Here is a 23,135-nt window from a genome sequence, read left to right as displayed (position 1 = left end):
CATGAAAAGGATGTGTAGCGTCCCACGCAATCCCACAGACCCTGATCAGGCATCTCTTATGTGCCAAGTCCTAGGCCAGGGGTCTCCAACCTTGGCAACTTTAAGTCTGGAGGACTTCAACTCCCAGAATGCTTTGCTGGCTGGGGCATTCTGGGAGTTGAAGTCCTCCAGACTTAAAAGTTGCCAAGGTTGGAGACCCCTGATGTAGACAGAAGGAAGTGAACTGCCAATGGTCTTTTCTGCTGTCCTCACCACTTCACCCGTGTCTCGCAACCAAGCCAGCCTACTTGTTCGCTGCACGCCCTTGGTTCCAAAATTATGCACCGTTCTGATGCGCTATTTTGCCCAGGTAAAGGTCACAACAAGGAGAGTTTTAGCAGTGAAGACAGTCCTCGACTTAACAGCATCTCTTTCAGGGACTGTTCAAAGTTACAACAGCACTGAAAAAAAGGGTCTTATGACCGTTTTTCACACTTAGGACCTTGCCCGTATTGATGACAATCACAGTGTCTCAAGGTCACGTAATCCCTTTTGGCGACCGTCGGATGAGCAAAGCCCACGGGGAAGCCAGATTCACTTAACTACCGGGATAATAAACTTACCTACCGCAGTGATTCACTTAACAGCAGAGGCGAGAAAGGTCATAAAACGGGGCGAGATTCACTGAACAAAAAATCTCACTTAACGGCAGAAATGTTGGTCTCAGTTGTGACCGTAACTCGAGGACTACCTGTATATAGTCAGATGAGACCTCCCTGAATTCTGCTTGACCTATTTTATGGTCATAAGTCCAACCTTAGAGGCATTTTCTTTCTCTCTAATGCAGCCTTTCTGAGCAAAATGAGGTTTTAAAAGATGGGTACCTGGTAGGCCTCCGGATCCTGCAGCCTCTTGTGGACAGGATTGAGCTTATCCAAGGACGTCTGAGCGTGAGCCTTGATGTCCAACAACGTAGGCAGGGACCGGCAAACCTTCGGGGTGAAAAAGGCAGAAAAGGAGAAAGAGAAACGGGAACGTAAAGTTTACTTTATTGTCACTGCACCTCGTACAACAAAATTAAACAACCATCTTCGGTGTACATTACACATAAAAAAATAAAAACACAAACTCGCATCCTTCGCACTCTACACAACTGAATTGAAGACCCCTGATGTTGCATCGATATTGCACTATATACAGTAGAATTCAATAGAGTTACTGCCCTGGGATAGAAGCTGTTTTTCAGCCTATTTGTCCTTGTTTGTATTGTCCTGTACCGTCTGCCAGATGGTAATAGTTGGGAAAAAAAAGGCTGCCCAGGATGGGATGGATCTTTGAGAATGTTTTGAACTTTCTTAAGGCAGCAGGAACTATAAAGCTCTTCCAAAGAGGGGAGAGGGCAACCCATGATCCTCTGGGCAATGACATTAACCCTCTGGAGTGCCATCCTATCTGCCCCTGTGCAACTGGCAAACCAGGCACAGGTGGAGTAAGTTAAAATACTCTCTATGGTGCAGCGGTAGAAGGTCCCCAGCAGTTTTCCATCCAGTTGTTGTTTCCTGAGAGGCCTCAGGTGGCATAATCTCTGCTGGGCCCTTTTGACTAGGGCTGCAATGGGAGCCCCCTAGGTCAGGTCCTCTTTTAGGGTAACACCCAGAAACTTAAAACTGGCCACTTGCTCCACTCGGTCTCCCTTGATACGCAAGGCCTGGACGTCTGATCTGTTCCTTCTATATAGTCCACTATAAGCTCCTTGGTCTTATTGGGGTTGAGGACCGAGTTATTGTCTCCACACCACAAAGCAACCGATCCACTTCATCTCGGTAGGCAGACTCACCTCCCCTAGAGATGAATCCCACCACTGATGTATCATCTGCACATTTAATCATAGTATTACAGGCGTGAATGGGAATGCAGTCGTGCACATAAAGAGAATAGGGCAAGGGTCTTCAAACTTGGCCAGTTTAAGATTTGTGGACTTCAACTCCCAGAATTCCTGAGCTAAACATGACTGGAGGAGGAATTCTGGGAGCTGAAGTCCACATTTTTGTTTTAATCGTTTTTTCACGTTTTACAAATCTTATTCTCATTTTTAACGATACTGTGGCATCATAATTACACATACAAATCTCCATACATTTGTATACATTAATATACGTTTATCTATAATTTTCTTATCTCTATTATTCTTGTTTCTGCTATTCAGCCATTTTTACCAATTGTCCCAAACCTCATAATACTCTGAGTCTTCTCTATCATTTAGCTTTGGCATAAGTTTACCCATATCAGCACAATCTAAAATCTTTTGAATTACTAATTCATCCGGTGGCATTCTATCTCACCTCCAACATTGCGCGAATGCAATCCTCGCTGCTGTCATTATGTGTAGTATCATATATTTAACCTGTTTACTATTTTTCCCCTTTATTATTCCTTAAAGCAGGCTTGTCCAACCTGCGGCCCAAGGGCCACATGCGGCCCAGGTCACCTTGTAATGCGGCCCAGTGCCCACCCAGACCTTTGTGCCAGAGCCAGTGAGGAGGAGGAGGAGAAGCAGAAGCGCGAGGCAGGGCGAGGCGAGCGCCAGGCCAAGCAGCAACAGAAAAAGCAGGCACCGTCAGAGCGCCACCTCCTGCTGTTGCCACCACCGCCATCGCCGCCGCTTCTGCCCCCGCTGCCACTTCTGCCCCCGCTGCCACTTCTGCCCCTGCCGTCGCTGCCGCCCCTACCGCCTCCACTTCTGCCCCCACCACCACTGCTGCTTCTGCCCCTGCCGCCACTGCCCCCGCCGCTGCTGCTGCTTCTGCCTTCCAGTCCTGCCTCATCCAGCCAGGCCATTTGCAGGAGGAGAGGTAGGCACGAGGCAGGCGAGCTTTCTCCCCCCACCCCCGCAAAATTTGGCCGGAAAATAAACCATGATAAAAAAACCGTGATAAAAAATAAATAATTTTTAATAAATAATTAATAATAAAAACATCTCACTAACTTCATTTCCAAATAAATTTAATATGTTAACTATGTTTTCTATGGTTTTTTTGGATGATCAGGTATTGTTACTGTTATTTTATTTTATGTGCGGCCCAAACCAAATTTTCATCTTCTAATGTGGCCCAGGGAAGGTGAAAGGTTGGACACCCCTGCCTTAAAGGAACAGTTCAGGTTTAAACACTATCTGGTCTTTCAACTATTTCTCGTAACCAATTCTGTATTTTGATCCAGTATTTTTGGGCTTCCGGGCATTGTCACCACATATGGAAGAAGGTACCTTGGGTTTGTTTGCATTTCCAGCATCTTGGATTCATACTGGGATACGTTTTTGCCAGTCTCATTGGTGCCAAATGCCAACGATGATAAAGATAATCTATATAATATGTTTTATATTATATAGATTATCTTTATAAGCCGCCCATCTTTTTAATGGGTAAGTTTTACTCCACATTTTTCCCCAATCTTCTAAATCTATGTTGTGTCCAAATTTTTTTGCCTAGGCTATCATACAAACTTTTACTACTTCCACTCCTATGTCAAATTTTAATAATTATACATCCTTATTATAAATTTCTCCTCTGGGCCTAGAAGTCCACAAGCTTAAAGCTGTCAAGTTTGAAGACCCCTGATATAGAGAAGCAACCTGGAATTAAGGAGAAACTTCCTAACAGGGAGGGCAATTAACCATTGGAACTGCTAGCCACCAGAAGTTGTGGGTGCTTCATCACTGTGGAGGTTTTAAAGAAGAGATTAGACAGCCATTTATCTGAGTCGGTATAGGGTCTCCTTGTTGAGCAGGGAGTAGACTAGAAGACCTCCAAGGTCCCTCCCAGCTGTATTCTGATCGATCGATCTTCTGTTTCTCTCCTCTTTGGGGATGAGATTCCATCACACCTGGAGGAGAAGCCCTGATATGTTTAGGCTGCAAGAGAGCCAGGCTGGCAGAACGAGTTTAACCCCCTTACCTGCCCATCTTTAAAGTAGACGAGGTGAAGGATTTCCACTGCAGACGGAATCACCTTCCCGGCTTTCTCGGTTCCTCCCAGAGACCAATACTCCACCTCCTGGCCAGCCTCAGGAGCTGACTCCTCCACCAGGGCCATGAGATCCATGCATGGAAAGCCTGCAGAGAACCAGAAGGTGGGAGGTTAGAAGGAACACCTGGTTCGATGATGGATGGGTGGATGCTTGGGACAGATGGCACCTGTCTCAGCCAGCAGTTCTTCTCCTGGGCGGGCAATGATCCAAGAAAGGCCACGAACCTTACAGCAGGTGGTGTGAGGACCTGGCACGAAGGCCACACAGCCAGCTGAGAGTTCAACCTCCCTTTTAATGCTTCAGATTTCCCCCCAAACGCTCCCACGTGCTTGGCAAGTCCCAGAGCAAAGTGTGCATGCAAACAGAAAGCAGCCTCTGGCTGCACCCAGTCCAGAAAAACAAAGGAACAAGGCACAGAATCCGCGAAGCAAGGAACAAAGAATGAGTCCACGAAGCAAGGAACAAACAATGAGTCCGCGAAGCAAGGAACAAACAATGAGTCCGCGAAGCAAGGAACAAACAATGAGTCCACGAAGCAAGGAACAAACAATGAGTCCACGAAGCAAGGAACAAACAATGAGTCCACGAAGCAAGGAACAAACAATGAGTCCACGAAGCAAGGAACAAACAATTTCAGTTTTTAGAAATGGAGTTTTGGAACTATGAGAAACAACAAGAAATGCCTGCAGAACAAGAAAACTGCAACAAAGAAGAAGCCACCTTTAATGAACAAGTAATCTTAGATGGGGGGAAAAAAGGAAAGGGGGGGGGAAGAGAATGGAAAGTTTAAGATTGGGAAAAACAACTCCAAAAAAAATAGAGTGAAAAATAAGTATAAAATCAGAAAGCAACAGAAGAGGGAAATGCAGAAGAGAGAATTAGAAGTAGAGAGACAAGGGGGTAAAAAGGGGAGGGAGAAGATGAGAGGGAAGAAAGAAAGGAAAAGAAGTCATAAAGGACAGAAATAAAATATAGAGAAACAGGGCCTATTTAGAGATAATGGGTGAAAACTTAATGGAAAAGGGGATTCTGCAAAGGTACATAAGATAGTATGGTTATACTAGAAACAGAAATAATTTTAGAAAATATGAAACAATGTATGATTAAAATGTCTGATAAAATAGCTATCGTAATTCAGTGGAATGCTTGTCAATAAATAAATGTAACAAAAGGTATATTTAATGATATATAAAAGATATGTGAAGAGAAATAAGGGAAAAATTAATTATGGAGATTATATGTGTTTTTAAGGAAGTATAATATTTAATTGAAAAGAAGTGTTAAAGATGTTAAGATTTTATTGATTATTAATGATAGAACTGAACTGGAATGGAATGAGGGTTTATAATTACATATATTTACAATCTTTTTTTTTAAAGAATATAGTGTGCATTATAAAAATGTACCAAGCAGAATTCGATTGGAAGTTAAGTATTATGTATTATATTGAAGATCATAACCTTAAGGTATATATATTCAAGTTTAAATAAGAGTTGAATGGATGTAATTAAAAGATAAAAAGGTGTCATACTCCAATTAGTAACTACAGGAGAAAATTTGTTTAATGAGAAAAGATAATATGAAATTGAAACAGGACAGACAAAAGTATAAATATAATGATTTGAATTGAGATGAGATAATCAAAATAAAATTGAGAAAATTAAAAGAGGGGAAAAACTATATAGAAAATGTAGAATAGTATAAGATATGGAATAGAACACAAAAAGGAGCATGAAATTGAGTTTTGTGTCTGTATAAAGAAGTTCAACCCGGGACCACGCTATTTTCAAAAAAGATGTTTTACTTGTATTTTGTATGTGTGAAAACCCAAATAAAACTTTATTTAAAAAAAAAAAAACAATGAGTCCATGAAGCAAGGAACAAAGAATGAGTCCATGAAGTAAGGAACAAAGAATTAGTCCACAAAGCAAGGAACCAGGCACTGAGTCCATGAAGCAAGGAAGAAGCTAGCAGTCCTGCAAACTCCAAATGTCTGCAATGGCACACCAAAACTTTATCAATTCACCGCTTGTTCCTGGCAAACGCCCCTCTCCACAGCGTCTCCTTAAATCTCAGTCCCCAGGTGTGCCTTGTGAAGAGGGGCGGGACACTCTCCTCCCGAGTATTTGGGTCGGCCTGCGCTGTTCCTGCCTTCTCTCCACTCTCCGTGCTCAGGGATCAGGAGAGGGCGGTCCTTGCTCATCGCCTGAGCTTCGTTGCTCCTCCTGTTCACTCCTTGCCCTCTCTCGGTCATCCTGCCCCTGTTCCTCCCTGCTAACAAGCCACCCTCTCGATCTCTTGTCGGTCCGACTGGTCAGATTCGGGTTCCGACGGGGGCATGACAGACAAGTGCTTCTGGCTTCCCCGTGGACTTTTACATGTTAGGAGGCCGTTAAAAGGGGGTCACGTGACCCCAGTTGTCAAGCCTCTGAATTTCTATCACGTGACCACCGGGGATGCCGTAATGTTCATAAGGGTGGAAAACGGCCGTAAGTCACTTTTTTTCAGTGTCAACGTAACTACGAATGGCCATAAGTCGAGGGCTATTTGTATAGCACGGCCTGTTTAGACTCAGTGTAGGTCTCTGGGTTAAGGTATGCCAGCTGGCATGGAATCGTGTGCCGTCCCCTACTTGGGAGTGTAGAAATAAGCGCCTCGATTCCCTGCCCTGAGTTACTGGCGATTGTCTTTACCCTGGGCAGAAAATGCCATGGGAGGAACGGCGGGAACCATGGCTGGTGACCTGGTCTGCACCTTCTCTGCCCCATCCAAAACTGGAAAGCCTTGGCTGGCCCACGACTAGGGTTGGAAATCACTATCTTATGGGCCCTTTTCCATATCTCATATATTTATCTTTTTTGGCTTACCATTCCTATCATGGACAGGACAGAACAGGAGGATTGGGGGATAGGATGGGATGGGAAAGGAGAGGATAGAAAAATAATATGATGGGGTCAGGATAGGACAGAATAGGGTGCAATAAGAAAGGATGGGATAGGATAAGAATAGGATAGGATAAGGATAGGATGGGATAAGAAAGGATAGGGTAAGAAAGGATAAGAATAGGATTGGATAGAATGGGATGGGATAAAATAGGATAGGATAAGATAGGAAGATAGGAATGGATAGGATAAGAATAGGATGGGATGGGATAAAAAGGATAGGATAAGGATGGGATAGGGTAGGAATAGGATAGGACAGGATAGGATGCGATAAGAAAGGATGGGATAGGATAAGGAAGGATAGGCTGGGATAGGATAAGAATAGGATAGGATAAGGATAGGATGGGATAAGAAAGGATAGGGTAAGAAAGGATAAGAATAGGATTGGATAGAATGGGATGGGATAAAATAGGATAGGATAAGATAGGAAGATAGGAATGGATAGGATAAGAATAGGATGGGATGGGATAAAAAAGGATAGGATAAGGATGGGATAGGGTAGGAATAGGATAGGACAGGATAGGATGCGATAAGAAAGGATGGGATAGGATAAGGAAGGATAGGCTGGGATAGGATAAGAATAGGATAGGATAAGGATAGGATGGGATAAGAAAGGATAGGGTAAGAAAGGATAAGAATAGGATTGGATAGAATGGGATGGGATAAAATAGGATAGGATAAGATAGGAAGATAGGAATGGATAGGATAAAAATAGGATAGGATGGGATAAAAAAGGATAGGATAAGGATAGGATAAGAGTAGGATAGGAAGATAGGAATGGATAGGATAGGATAGGATAGGATAGGATAGGATAGGATAGGATAGGATAGGATAGGATAGGATAGGATAGGATAGGATAAGAATAGGACAGGACAGCTGGCTGGGAGCTTCTGGGAGTTGAAGTCCCGCAATCTTAAAACTGCCAAGCTTGGGGCCCCTCTGCCCCAGGTACTCTTTGGGGGCTGCTCAGAGGGTTTAGCCCCTGCACAAAGTGAGCCACAGGTAGTCCCAGGAACCTCCCCACCCAAATTCTACTTCCCCCAAGCCCCAAAGGCCACAGCTAAGAAAATTCTCCCCTTTCCAAGACTCCAGGAAGCCGGCTAGAGCAAGAGGCTCTGAAGCCCTCAGGCCCTCGGATCCCACCTCACCTGCCTCGTCCCACAGTCTGTAGACCACTTTCCTTCCAGGTAAGGTTGTCTTCTCGGGGTCTTCGGTCACTTTCAGCCTTGGAGAACCATTGACTTCCACCAGCTGAAGATCAAGCCAAATGCAACAAGTTAATGACCCTTGACCTCGCTCAGGACCACCTGCTCTCAGGTATGTGGCACGTTGCCCAGCAGGTGAGAGGGGCAGCATATAAACTTAATAAATAACTGCAATTAGAAGTCCTTGGTGCTCTCTCAGCTTGGTTGGTTTCTTGCAGACATTTCATTACCCAACTAGATGCCAACACTGAGGGTGTTACCTTGCTGGGTCATGAAACGTCTGCAAGAAGCCAGCCAAGCTCAGAGAGCACCAAGGACCCCACAGCTCTCTCCTCCTCCTACCAAAACCACTTTCTTCTAGCGTGGAGGATGTTACCTAGTTGGGTAATGAAACACCTCAACGAAAATCACCAAGCTCGGAGTGCACCAAAGATCCCTCATTCCAGTATTATATTTATTAAATCTAATAAATAATTTCACCCTCCCTTTGTCAACTAAAAAGAGACTCCTTTGGTCTTTTTAGCTGCCAGCAAAAAGGAGAGTGCGGGAAAACAGTGCATTCCTTAAGTGCCTAGATAATCACCCTGGCAGCCCAAAGTTGTCAAGAGGGCAAGATTATTAATGGAGATCATGACTGATGACTCTTGGCTATGGATGTGTCCCAGTGGAGAATACACATCCAGGGGATGGTGGGAAGACCCAGGGTCAAGGATGAGATGAATGATGTATTTTAGTGTCGGCTACACCCAGGTAACATCGACATGACCACTCGTAATAAATCAATTTTTTTTTCTCTGAGGTGCGGCTAGAGACTTATGATTTGAATGGGGGTGGGTTTGTTGGAGTCCTGACACCCTTCCTCCTCCTCCTCCATAAAACCTGCATCACCCTGGGGTCGCCAAGCATATTTGCAGACCCACACGTCTTCAGAGCCTTGCCAAAGAATGTCAAAATGAGGGCCAGCCTTACCTCCGCAGGGTGGGAGCCACCACGGGGAAGGTCCCACCAGATGGACCTCAGTTAGTTTTATTACGACTTTTATTGTCAGAGTACAACATGTGTACGATGAGATTGGCTGAGCCTCCCTTCGTGCACGCACCCCCCCACACACACACACACAACTCACAGTGAGGACAGAAGTCCCTAACCCAGTCCCAATCTTATTACACAATGTGACCTTGTTGCGCAACGCGCCAGCACCGCATGTCTATCATACTAGGTTGACATGCGAGTTATTTTCCGTTCAGGAGTCTGACAGCCCACGGGTAGAAGCTGTTCGTCAGCCTGTTGGTGCGGCTGGCTATGCTTCTATATTTCCTCCCCGATGGTTGGAGAATGAAGAAGTGCTGAGCGGGGTGTGAGTTGTCCCTGAGAAGTTTCCTCACTCTTCTAAGGCAGCGAGCCCTAGCGAGGTCATCTAGTGGTATCGGGGAACAGCCCACGATGTTTTGTGCTGTGCTCAGCACCCCCTGTAATGTCCTTCTATCCACGGCTGTCAAGCCAGCATACCACACCGTAAAGCAATGTGTGAGGATGCTTTCTGACTGGTAAAAGGAGGTCATCCGTCATTGTTCCACTTTATTCTTTCACAAAACCCTACGGAAATGGAGTCTCTGTTGGGCCTTTCTGGCCGCCTGGGTTGTGTTGGTTTTCCAGGGAAGATCTTCGCTGAGGTAGACTCCCAGGAATTTAAAGGAGAAAAGTCTCTCCACACAGCCCCCCTCGATGTAAATTGGGGCTGGTTCCTCTCTCTTCTTCCGGAAGTCTGACACCATCTCCTTTGTCTTGCTGATGTTCAGGTGCAGGTTGTTTTCTAGGCACCATGAAGGTAAATTTTTGAACTTCCTCCCTGTACGTTGTTTTGTCTCCAGTGAGGGGGCTCATAACATCTCCTGCCTCCCCACTCTGGTGGGTCAGGTGGAGGTAATGGCTGCATGGCTGCATCAGGAATTCTGGGAGTTGAAGTCCACAAGTCAGGGCCATCCTATCCCATATTCTGATCTAAAGATTCTCTCCTGCCCCAAAGCAGAATTCCTGGCCTGCAAAGGTTGCGCTAGAGCCATGATGCCAAACTTATGGCATGCGTGCCACAGGTGGCACGCAGGGCCATTTGTGCCGGCACGCGAGCTGCAGGCAAACTTGCCTCACTGTGCATGCGCGTGCCTCTCAAGTGATTTTCGGCTGGTTTGACGCCTTTTTTGGCTTCCCAGAGGCTTGAAAAAAAAAGCCTCTGCAGGCTTTGCAGGGCGAATAATAGGCCTGTTTTGTCACTTCCTGTCATACCGGAAGTGATGGAACGGGCCTACTATTTGGCCTGCAAAGCCTGCAGAGGCTTTTTTCAAGTCTCTGGGAGGCCAAAAAACAGCCGAAGAATCAGCTGTGAAGTGCAGGTAAGGGGGGGAAATTGCGCATGTATGCGCAGGGGGTATGGGGGGGCACACGCATTGCCTTCCGGGTGCTGGCACGCGAGCGTGCACACAATTTTTGGCACAGGAGCCCCAAAAAGGTTAGCCACCACTGCCCTAGAGAAGCGATTTGGCTTTTGTCACACACACACACCTGCTGAAGAGCACCTGCTCTTTCATCCTGTGCCAAAACATCGTTCTTGGGGGGGGAGGGAGGGAGGGAGGCACAGTTACCTTGTAGACGCAGCCCAAGGTCGTCTGAAGGGGGCAGGTCACCAGGTGGGTCCCAACGCCAATCATATCAATTTCATTGCCCTGCCGGGAGCACAGCAAAACCAACATGGAACTCCTGAGCCCAGATTTACGGCTGGATCACACACACACACACACATATCTCACAATGTCACACAAGCCAGAGCAGGCCAGGTTTTTGAGCCTCAAAGGAACGGCGTCCTCTCCTGGCTTCAGAGGAGCCGAAGTGTCAGAGCAGCAGGGGGCTGGACTAGAAGACCTCCGCAGGTCCCTTCCCGCTCTATCCTATTCCGACTCTCACGGCAAAGGGTAAGGAAGCCTTGGGGCCCTAGGCAGCATCCTAAAGTATCCCCGCCACTCCACGCCAAGCTGGACGCGCATAGCCTCACCTCTCGAGACAATTCTTCTAAGCTCTGTTCACTGACATCGTTGCTCACCGTGATGGGTGTCGTCTCAAACCAAGGAACCTGGAAACTGGAACGGGAGACGCAGGGGTTAAGGGACACCCCTTCCTCCAGAAGCCCTTCATTTTCCCCACCACAACACACAGCCACATCTCTAGTCTGTGGCAAGAGGATCCAGCTCTCTCCATCAAGACTTTCTCCATGCCACAAAAATGGAAATATACTTTTAATTCTCACCACGGATAAATGGCTGGGCCAACTTGGATCCAAGAAAACACGGTGATACATTCAATTTCATTTCTACTTGGAAACCACTTCTAGACTTGTGCCCGAGATGATGTGGGGAAAAAAAATGAAATTTTGTCTTTGGATATTGCTAAGTTTGTTACAGGGATGATTAGGAAATATTAGCGTGGGATCAGAGTCAATTGGGGTGAATGCTGGAGTAGACTTTCTATGAATTATTTGCAATAATAAGGCTGTTAATACAGTTTAACTTTGCTGTCAGTTAACCTGTTAACTAATTTCTTTCTTTATATATAAAACTAGCTGGATACCCGTGCTTCGCTACGAAACTATGTGATCGGGCTTAGCTTTTAGGGAGGAAAATAAGGAGAAACAATTCTGCCTCTGCCTGCCAGATTCCATCGGTATTCATCCGGCTGGCGACCTGTCAGTGTGTGAGAGTTGAGGGCGGTTTGGAAACTGAAACAGTATTTGCTGTGTGAGCAAGGAGACAGCAAGGAGCCTGGGCGTGGCTTAGCTCAACTGTTCTGGACTAAAGCTGCTTGGTGCTGTGAAACCGAAACTCCTCTCCTCTCTGCTTGTGTTTTGCATTTGGAAGAGATTTCTTTTCAGGTGGGGAGTGTGTTAATAATAATAATATAGGAAATACTCTGAATGTTCTGATGGTTATTTCAAAAAATCCTTTCTTAGTGAGCACCTAGAAGCCAAGAGGAAAATACGTGCCAAATTTCAAATTTGTAGGCTTTACGGTTCTAGAGATTTCGTGATGATGCGTGAGGGGCATTTTGCACACATATATATATATATATATTAAAAAAAATAACGACAGATCAAATTGGGTTACAAATAGATGTAGATATTATAAATTTTGGACCTGTTTCAGAAGCAAAAAAATATTATTTTTGCAAAATATCTGTCAGTGTTCAATTGGGGGGAGGATAATATACATTTTGAATTTTTGTCCTGTTTAACCCTCATCTTTTTTTTAAAAAAAAAAAGTTTTTGTCTAGTTTTGTCTTGTCTTTATTTTTCCCCTTTGGATTTTAATTTTTCTGAATAAAATACGAAAAGGAAACACAAGTTCGTAAAAGTACAAAGTTCATGATCTTAACTTTCCTGTGCTAAAAAGGGTCGAAGGTCAATGATATAATTCTTTTTTCCCCTCTTTATCCTATACTTTCTTCTCCCGTTTTCCCCACCGTTTTCATTCTCTTTTGTGCTTTCATATCTTGATCAACCTATTAAAATTAATAACCATAATAGAGTCCCTTAGCGCTAGGGATTGGATTTGAGTCTGGAGGAACCTTCTGCCTAATCCTCCTATCCCTAGGATGGATGTCTATCCCTTCCTTATCAGCAGCTGTGAAGATGGGAGTTGATGTTTCTGCAGAATTTAAACTCTTTTTTTGCAAGATGAGCAGGGAATCCTGGCGCCAACATCCAGCTGGAGAATCCAAATAAAAATCCAGGATCATTCCTGTTTCAAAATTCCTTACTGTTTGTGGAATACACAGCGTTGTACGAGGGCTATCCACAAAACAGATTACGTTTCCGTCTGTAGCAAGAAGGGGCGGAGCTAGCGCGGCCATCTTTGGTCTGCGCGTCCGCCGCTCAGTCTGCATCTAGTCGTGCGAGTGGGAGGTTCGTAGCGCTTGCCCGTTATTTCACAGCAGACGTTTGAAATGTGTGCTGCAATTGAAAATCCTGCGAGATACGGCCCCGATCTTGCTGTAGGGCGGATGAGGAAAAAATCTCCCACTTGAAAGCATTCAGGACTTCTCGAGGGCGATTTGCTGTGTGCGGTCGGACATTGTCATGCAAAAACAAAATTTTTGAGCTTAGCTTTCCTCTACGCTTGTTCTGAATTGCTTTTCTTAGTTTTTGCAACGTTTCACCATCATTTCAATCAGTTTATGGTTTTTTGACAACAAAAAACCTTATCACGGATCGCACCTCACATCTCGCGGGATTTTCAATTGCAGCACACATTTCAAACGTTTGCTGTGAAATAACGGGCAACGCTACGAACCTCCCACGAGCACGACTAGATGCAGACTGAGCGGCGGACGCCCAGACCAAAGATGGCTGCGCTAGCTACGCCCCTTCTTGCTACAGACGAAAACGTAATCTATTTTGTGGATAGCCCTCGTAATATCGAAGCAAAATTAACTCTGGGGTTCCTAAACCTCAGTCCCTAGAATAAAACAACACTTTTCCAAGCCAAAGCCCCTAACCTCTCACGTAGACCGTCCGTGTGAAACAGGTTCTCATACTTATGGGAACCGTCCGCTCCAAGTCCACACCTATGGCAATGTCCGTGAACAGATTTTAGGCTTCTCCGGCCTTCAGCAGAATCGTAGAAGTTTCGTTTCCCCATCTAACTGTTCTGACCCAACTCCCCAACCCACGACAAACCCTCTGTAGTTGAAGCACTCTGTTCCTTTATTAGGAGTGCCGGCAGCCCTGGCAATATTTTCTCTTTCACCACAGGCTAATAAGTCCGTGCATGCAGGAGATGAGTAGTTGTCTGCTACATCTATCCATCTCTGTCCCCTGCCTTTTATCTCCAGGTGGGGCTTTACTAACAGCCGTGGCTCTTCCGTTCCCAAGGACCAGCCCATAGATTTCCACTGCTCTCCTCTCCTCTGCCTTCTGTGCATCCGCGCATCAGGCACTGGACCCAGCTGTTCCTCCTCTTCCTCATCACCCACCTCCAGACCTGAAGGCTGTTGACTCTCCATCTGAGGGCAGACAGACGGCTTAGGCTCCGCCTCAGTCTCTCTCTCTCTCTGTTGTGGTTCACTGGCAGAAGGGCTGAGGTCTCGGAGAGCGAGGACTTGGATGAGGGGCCTGTGTGTGATTCAGGGATGGGGCCAGGACTATCAGAGAGTGGGGTGCTGCTCGAAGGAAAGAGTAGCTGCAGCAGCACGGGCGACTCAGGAGTAAGGCTGCAACGGGATGGCCCCTCTCTTAAGGGATAAAAGCCAGCCCTCAGAAGTAGGATTCTTTGCAGAAAGCAAAGAAAATCTTGCCCTTCAAGTCTTGTGGAAGTTCCCTTTATGCCTATACACATAACTATAACCATTTGACTTCTCCTGCTGGAGGAAGGCATGCCAACCCGACTGTAAGTTGTAACCTTCTAGTATCAGTATTCTTTTATTTCTATGACTAATCCAATCTTTCACCCAAGTTAATATTGTGGCTCTGCAGTACAACTCCCAGTCGGGCCGGCCAAATCCTCCTCATTAAAAAGCATTAAAAAAAGGTTTTGCTTTTATCTCTGTTTGGTGTTTGTTTGCTTTGAACGAGGCTTGGGTCAGAACACTGTCAGACGGGCCAGCTCCACCTCTGTCCCTCTCTCTGCCGGCTCCATGCCTTCTTCCCCCTCGGAGCTCCCAGGTTGCCTTGATGCTGGCCCTGACTCTCATGCCACCACCTCCTCCTCCTCTTCCTCCTCCTCCGATTCGGCTGCTGGAGGGGCCAGAAGCCCACAGCCCACAACTCTAATCCAATCGAAAGCAACACCTCCCGCCTCTTACTCTAAGGGCAAATTGAAACCAAGAGGCTCCAGGTACCAGTGTTTCATCCTTGACATCCAGGGGGAGTCAGCCCAACAACCCCTCAAAACTCACTGCTTGCTACAGGTCCGAAAGACGTGACGGATCTCCACCGACTGCTTGGCCAGGTCTCCGCTGTCCAGCCGGACTCCGATGGCTCGGTATCCCAGCTGGTTCAACGCCAGGGCGACGGCACAGAAGTTGGGAATGCCACTCCTGAGAAGATCAAAGTTATCAGTCAGGTTTTCCTAAGGGATCATGCCTTGAAGGCTCGCGGAAGAGGCCCTTCTTGGTTTGCTCAATATAGTTAGTCCTCGAGTTATGAAGCATGATGGAGCCCCAAACTTCTGTTGCTAAGCGAGATGGTTTTTTAATTAAAAAAAAGTATACGTCTTAACTTTTGACGAATGAATCTTTTCTTTGATGCGCACTGAGAGCATTTGCACCAAGAAAAATTCCTTGTGTGTCCAACCACACTTGGCCAATAAAGAATTCTATTCCATTACAGTTCCAGTTCTTATCCTATCCTATCCTATCCTATCCTATCCTATCCTATCCTATCCTATCCTATCCTATCCTATCCTATCCTATCCTATTCTACTCTACTCTACTCTACTCTACTCTGTTCTAGTCTATTCCATATTTTCTATTCTATTCTATTCTGTTCTGTTTTGTTCTATTCTGTTTGGAGAAACTATTCACAGGATGTCTGCCCTATAGTAACATTTCTTAAAAGGTACCCCCAGACTCTTTCTGATATTGTGTTTAACAGTAGATTAACACAGTTCTCCTCCTGCATTGTTGTAAAAAAGTTAAGTGAGAGGTTTCTTTTTAAAAAAGGGGAAAGTGTGAAGAGACTTCACACATGTATTATAGAGTATCTTTCCTGATGGGATTTTTCAACAGGGGTCTAAAAGAAGATTCAAATAAGATACTCTCACCAATGAAGGCAAGCCATTAGTACATAAAATAAGAGCAAACCCCACTCTCTTCTAGCCCTGATGATGCTACTTAGTTGGGTAATGAAACGTCTGCAAGAAAACCACCAAGCTCAGAGAGCACCAAAACGGAGCTAAAAATATTAGATTCAAATGAGCGTATATGGAAGACTTCCCAAGCAGTTATTGTCCAACGGAATTCTATCAATTCCATTATCTATGACAAATTCATTCATCCCCAGATCTTCAGATTAGATCCGATGCCTAGCAACCTAACGGATAAGAGTGTGAGTCTTACAGAAATGGTGCATCCTTGCCTTCTTCTAGAGGTTGCTTTGGTCTTCAGGATCCCTTAGTGGTCTCCCTTCCAAGGCCTGACATCCCCCCTCCCTACTTAGCTTCTGACCACAGCCAAGGATGACCAGGCCAGTCCCACCCACAAATCTCATCCCCTTAAGATTCCACCTAAAATAAATGTGGGTATTAACATTCTATTGTAGAAAAGGAATGGTACGTGGAATCTGATTGACCCAAAAACAATATAGCGCAATATGGCATAAGATAATGAAAGATCACAACTTCATAAAAGCAATTATACCATTACTAGAATAACACAAGATGTTAAACATAAATATGATGAATATTATTTTATTTACATTAAAATGTGACTTGAAAGGGGATGCTTTAAATATAATTGTTGTGGCTCTGGGCTTGGATTCAGCTCCTGTGATTGATATGAGTTCAAGTGAAGAGGTTATGGCAGAACAATATGAGCCGGCCTGGCTTACTGATTGGACTGATAACCAGGATGAGGAGATGGACGTGACAAAGGACGACAGACTTGATGTATTAGACCTGTCAGGACCTTTGACCTCCTCTGGTTCCTTATCTGATCAACAGCCGGGAATGGCTGACGGGGAAGTTTTGAGAGAGTCTTCTAGTGGAGATGAGAACTTGGAAAATTTGTGGTTAAATGTAAAAAATAGAAGACGGTTGAAAAGGCAAAATCAGCTGGAGCGAATGAGAAGGGCAAGTCAGTAAATTAGCACGTTGCCTCAATGAGTATAAAAGGACACAGCTGGGCTGGTACATTTTGCCAGGAACAAAGTGACTATTTGAGTGAGGACGTTACAGCAAGGAGCTCTGAGACTGGAGATTTATTGCCAGGACTGGTTTGCCGGACAGAGTAAAGATTTATGCTGTGGTTTCTGCCAGCCGTTATCTTGTAAGACTTCTTTCCATTTGATTTAATTGTGAAACGGCTGCTTTCTGTTTTGTTCGTTTGAATTTCGAAGGGGAGTCATAACATATAATAGTGCCGTGATGGCAAATCTATGGCATGAGTGCCACAGGTGGCGTGCAGAGCCATTTATGTGGGCACGCGAGCCCCAGCTAAACTTTCCTGCACTACGCATGCGCTCGCCTCCCAGCTGACTTTCGGCCCGTTTGAGGCCATTTTCACCCTCTCGGAGGCTCAAGGGAAGCCTCTGCAGCCTCCAGTGGCCGAAAAAATGGGCCTTCCGGAAATACCAGACGTGACAAAATGGGCCCGTTTTTCGGCCTCCCAAGGCTGCAGAGGCTTCCCTCGAGCCTCCGAGAGGGCGAAAATGGCCTCAAACGGGCCGAAAGTCAGCTGGGAGGCGAGCGCATGCATAGTGCAGGTAAGAGGGTGGTGGGGTTGCATGAGCATGTGCACATTGCATTATGGGTGCCGGCACACACGCACACGTGTGCTTTCGGCACACCACGACCAAAAGGTTCGCCCTCACTGTAATAGTGGCACAATTAAAAATTAAAAAGGGGATACATGGAAAAATTAATACATTAATATGAATTTGGGAGTCGTTATTAGAATTATATAATGTGTTAAAAAAAACACTGCAAATATGATAATTAATATAGGATCTGTAGTAAAAGGAGCGATATTAAGAATCTGGAGATTGACATAAAAATAACACACCGTAATAGTGGATAAACAAGATTGATCATTTAACAAAATATGCGTTATTAAGAACACAACCTTGTAAGAATGTCAACTGTATCCAAGATGAAAACTATTGCCGTGTTTGTTTTAAAAGGTAAGGCATTCCGGAATCGCACCGTTCCTTCCCACAATGATATGTTGGAACACAAAAAAATAAAAATAAAAAATGCATTGCCAAAATAATAATAATAATAAAGATTCCACCTAAAAAGTGGCGGTGTTTTCAGCCTTCCTTTTCCTTACCTCATGACGCAGTAAGTGTCCACCAGGCCCTGGAAGTTGTGTGGGTAGGCAATGGCGTAAGACATGAAGGCCGCTCTCTCTCCGCAGCTCACCTTCTCCGGCGGGACTCGGAGTAATTGGCACACTTGAGTCAACCACTTGTCCACTAAAGTTGGAAGGTCCACGGGCTCCTTCCCATTCAGGGGCCGCAGGCTCTACTGGGGAAAAGAGAGAGACTGCCCAACCTCTTCTTCTCAAGGAGCCTGGCTAGTCCAACCACCCTCTGAAGAGTTTGGGATTTCTCAATTGTTGTTCAGAAAGGATGCTTCTTGAAGACGAAGTAGCTCCGTCCACTTACAGGACTTCCTGGCTCCTGGGTCAGATCTTTCCACCCAGGCCAAAGGTCTGTTCGTCTAATCCCAAGAAAAGGAGATTCTGCAGAAAAAAAACCACGGCTACCAACCTGCCTTCCACGGAGGACCTGTAATATCCTGGGGCAATCCAAAAGCTAAAAGACCACAAACTTCTCCTGGCCAGCAATGAACACCCAGAGAAGCAGAGTAAGGCCAAGCAGTAAATAACAACCCAATTAAAAAGTACCGGCTTGGTAAACAACCTAATCAAGGAATCACTGAGAACACAACACAACTGACAGGGCTAGCCACTTGTACGTAAACAGAGAAGGAAACCCCACTCCATTCTAGCACTGATGAGGTTACCTACTTGGGTCATGAAACGTGCAAGAAAACAAACCAGAGAGAGAAGGAAGGAAGGAAGGAAGGAAGGAAGGAAGGAAGGAAGGAAGGAAGGAAGGAAGGAAGGAAGGAAGGAAGGGGAATGGAAGGGAAGGGAAGGAGGAAGGAAGAAAGGAAGGAAGGAAGGAAGGAAGGAAGGAAGGAAGGAAGGAAGGAAGGAAGGAAGGAGGAGGGAGGGAGGGAGGGAGGGAGGGAGGAGGAAGGAAGGAAGGAAGGGGAATGGAAGGAAGGGAAGGGGGAGGGAGGGAGGGAGGAGGGAGGAAGGAAGAAAGGAAGAAAGGAAGGAAGGAAGGAAGGAAGGAAGGAAGGAAGGAAGGAAGGAAGGGGAAGGGAGGAAGGAAGGAAGGAAGGAAGGAAGGAAGAAGGGGAGGGAGGGAGGGAGGAAGGAAGGAAATGGAAGGAAGGAAGGGAAGGGAAGGGAAGGAAGGAAGGAAGGAAGGAAGGAAGGGAAGGGAAGGGAAGGGAAGGAAGGAAGGAAGGAAGGAAGGAAGGAAGGAAGGAAGGAAGGAAGGAAGGAAGGAAGGAAGGAAGGAAGATATAATTGTTGATGATACCTAGCTGGGTCATGAAACATTTGCAAGAAAACCACCGAGCTCAAAAAGCACCAAGGACCACAGTTCAATCCTGACCCGCCTTCTCTTCTACTGATACTGCCTATCTCTACCTTCAACGGTCTTTAGACCCATAGAAAAACCTCACTTTCTCCCAACATAGAAAACAACTGAATTTCTAGCTTCCCATCCACCTTTAATTATCAAGGGAGGCAACAATCCTTTGTGATTTAACTAAGTTTTCTTGGTCTATTTGCACCTAGCTTGGGATCAAGCCAAGATGGAGAGTAACAGACTGGGGGGGTCTCTGGTCTGTTACAGGCACCCAACTTTTTGTACTAACGTTGTGAGAACGAGCCGTCAAAACATCGCGGAGCCCATTCACTGAACTACAGTAGCACGTGATTGAAACGCGGTGATGGCCTTGTGTCCTCCCAGTGTTTAGCTTCTGGTGAGAATCGCCTACCCAAGGCAGAACAAACCCTTTCCTGAAGGACAAGAAAAGGGAGCCCGTTTCAAGCAACTTAACAGCATAACAACAGTTGGAAGGGGCCTTGGAGGTCTTCTAGTCCAGCCCCCTGCTCGAGCAGGAGAGCCTATATCAGCGATGGCTAACCTTTTCGTCATCGCGTGCCAAAAGTGCGTGCGCCTGTGTGCCTGCACCCATAATGCGAATGTGCCCACCCCGCTGCGCATGCATGCGTCTCTCTCTCTCTCTCTCTCTGCGCATGCACGGCAGATACCCAACAATCAGCTGGCTGGCAGGGCAGGGTGCGCACTTCTGGCCCGCATGCCATAGGTTTGCCATCGCGACCCTAGACAATTTCAGACAAACGGCTGTCCAGTCTCTTCTTAAAAACCTCCTTTGGTGGAGCAGTTACAACTTCAGGTAGCAGGCAGTTCCGCTGCTCAATTGTCCTCCCTGTCAGGAAATTTCTCCTGAGTTCCAAGTTGTTTCTCTCCTTGGTTCGTTTCCATCGGTTTGCTTCTCGTCCTGCCTTGAGGGGCTTTGGGGAATAAATTGACACACACACACACACACACACACCAACTTCTTTGGGGCAGTTGAACCACGGGGGTCTTTTCGGGGACTTCTCCTGCCACCCTGAATACTAACCCGTGGGTTGACGTCGTCCACGGAGGTGAAGGAGGAGACGTAGGAATGAGCCAACGTTCCCTGCGCTGGGATCCCGTAGAGTTTCCCGGCCAGGACGTTGCTGGTAAAATCAAAACCTGGAAAAAGGGTAAATTTGGGAAATGGGGGGTGGGGGGGGAGAGAATTAGGAGACAGGCGCTTAGACAGAACGTCCGAGGATCTCATTCGGGAGGAACCCCTGGGGTTCGTGCAGAGATGGATCCAGGCAGTCCTCGGCTTACGGCCATTCCTTTAGTGACCCATCAAAGCTACAACGGCACTGAAAAAGGTTTTGTCACAGCTGACAAGATGATAGACATATTCACAGATAAATGATAGAGGGGAGAAGGGATGGAGAGAGTGAGAGAGAAAGGGAAAGAGACAGGGAGAAGGGAGAGGAATAGAGGGAGGAAGGGAGGGGAAAGGGAGAGGAGAGGAAGGAGGGAAGTAGAGAGGGAGGGAGGGAGGGAGAGGGAGAGAGGGAAAAGAGAGAGAGAGAGAAGGAGGGAGGGAGAAAGGGAAAGGGAGAGAGAGGGAAGGAGACAGAGGCAGGGAAAGAGAAAGGAAGAGGGAGGGAAAGAGGCAGAGGGAGGGACGGAGAAAGGGAGACGGAGGAAGGGAAAGAGGAAGGAAAGAGAGGGAGAAAAGGAAAGAGGGAGGGAGAAAGAAAGGGAGGGAGGGAAAGAGGAAGGGCGGGAAAGAGAGAGGGAGGGAGGGAGGAGAGAAGGAAAGAGAGGGAGAGAGGGAAAGAGGGAGTGGGAAGGAGAAAAGGAAAGGAGGAGGGAGAGAGAAAGGGAGGGAGGGAAAGAGGGAGGGAGAAGAGGGAGGGAGGAGAGAAGGAAAGAGAGGGAGGGAAAGAGAGGGAGAGGGAGGGAGAAAGCAAGAGAGGGAGGGAGAGAGAAAGGGAGGGAGGGAGGGAAAGACGAAGGGAGGGAAAGAGGGAGAAGGAGGGAGAGGAGAGAGGAAGAGAGGAGAGAAGGAAAGAGAGGGAGGGAGGGAAAGGGAGGACGGAGGAAAAGGGGAGACAGAGGAAGGGAAGAAAGAGGAAGGGAGGGAAAGGGAGGGAGGAGAGAAGGAAAGAGAGGGAGGGAGGGAGGGAGGGAAAGGGAGAGGGAGGGAGAAAGGGAGGGAGGGGAAAGAGAGGGGGGGAAAGAGAGGGAGAAAGGGAGAGGCGTTTTGTAGCCGTGGCCGTTCCCCCTGCAAGCACTTCCGGCCTCCCTGTGGAGTCGGTCTCAGGGTCTGGTCTACCTGGATGGGACTGACCCCCCGGCCTCCCACCGCAGCCTTCGAGAGGAGAGTCACAAACTGGACCTTACCGCCCACGTAGGAGTACTTGGACGCCGAGAGGCCTCCGTCCAGCCCCTGAGCCCGGCGTAGCCCCATCTCCATCAGCTTCTTGCCCGGGCCGGCTGCAAGACGGAACCGGGCGGCGTTTGTGGCCACCAGGCTGTAGAAGCAAAACCCATTTGGAGAACGTCAGGCCTGCCGCAACTTAAAAACTCAAAAATAAAAACGACTCCTGGCTCCATTGGTGGAAAAGGGTATCGTTTTTTTTCGAGCGTCCGGTGTGCTGCAGTATCGAATAGCCAGAACTGAAAATTGCATGCCCAAAACCCCAAGTTCAACCTTTCCTAACCTTACCTGCCGCCCACGGCCCCCTATAACCAAGCAGGTTCAGACAACATGTTTTCATGATGATCGGTTCAAGCCAGGGGTGGGAGTCACATTGCTTAACAACCGGTTGTGTGGGCATGGCCTAATCTGTGGCTTGGTGGTCACGTGACTGGCTGGGCGTGGCTTGCTGACTGGGTGTGGCTTGGTGGTCACACGACTGGCTGGGCATGGCTTGTATGTTAATATTGTAAATATTTATGCGACTATTGAATTTTTTTGTATTAGAAAAAAAACAACTTTTATCCAAAATCAGGCAAGGCAGGGAGGCAGATTGAGTTGCTCGCAGAATCACAGGTTCACTCAGAGATCTATCTATCTGCAATCTGCTCCCTGCACCTGTCACACAAAATTTGCTTGCAAGCAAACTCATAACATTTGCTAGCAAGCAAACTCACAAAATTAACTCACAACACACCATGTATGTAAATATTGAATTTTTTATTTAAAAAAGAGCAACTTTTACCCAAAATCAGACAAAGCAAGCAGGCCAACTGAGTTACTCGCAGAATCACAAATTCACTCAGAGATCTATCCATCTGCAATCTGCTACCTGAGTCTGTCACATAAAATTTGCTTGCAAGCAAACTCATAACATTTGCTAGAAAGCAAACCCACAAAATTAACTCACACCATGTATGTAAATATTGAATTTTTTTTTATTAGAAAAAGAGCAACTTTTACCCAAAGTCAGACAAAGCAGGCTGATTTGCTGAGTTGCTCGCAGAATCACAGGTTCACTCAGAGATCTATTTTTCTGTAATCTGCTACCTGAGTCTGTACTGAAAAATAGAAGCTTTAGTCCTAGGGAAGGTTCAGCTCTGCTTTTAGATTAGCTAAAAAAGAAGAAATCCAACGGTTTC

The 23,135-nt window shown here is 46.4% G+C and overlaps 1 protein-coding gene across 1 annotated transcript in view; it reads right to left on the bottom strand.

Moving 5' to 3' along the window:
* NAPRT (nicotinate phosphoribosyltransferase) overlaps positions 1-23,135 on the bottom strand; it is a 41,809-nt gene that overhangs the window by 3,173 nt on the left and 15,501 nt on the right. The window contains exons 4-12 of the mRNA XM_087931828.1: positions 21,918-22,048; positions 20,584-20,699; positions 18,182-18,375; positions 15,092-15,232; positions 11,199-11,283; positions 10,792-10,872; positions 8,096-8,198; positions 3,933-4,090; positions 864-971 (exon numbers count right to left, since the gene is read on the bottom strand). Coding sequence (XP_087787954.1) covers positions 864-971; positions 3,933-4,090; positions 8,096-8,198; positions 10,792-10,872; positions 11,199-11,283; positions 15,092-15,232; positions 18,182-18,375; positions 20,584-20,699; positions 21,918-22,048 — 1,117 coding nt within the window. The remainder of the gene's footprint in view (positions 1-863; positions 972-3,932; positions 4,091-8,095; positions 8,199-10,791; positions 10,873-11,198; positions 11,284-15,091; positions 15,233-18,181; positions 18,376-20,583; positions 20,700-21,917; positions 22,049-23,135) is intronic.

This window comes from Pseudonaja textilis, chromosome 3, assembly GCF_049901715.1.
Source record: "Pseudonaja textilis isolate UNSWEBS1 chromosome 3, rPseTex1.2, whole genome shotgun sequence".
NCBI lineage: Eukaryota > Metazoa > Chordata > Lepidosauria > Squamata > Elapidae > Pseudonaja > Pseudonaja textilis.
This window is presented reverse-complemented; position numbering and strand designations above follow the sequence as displayed.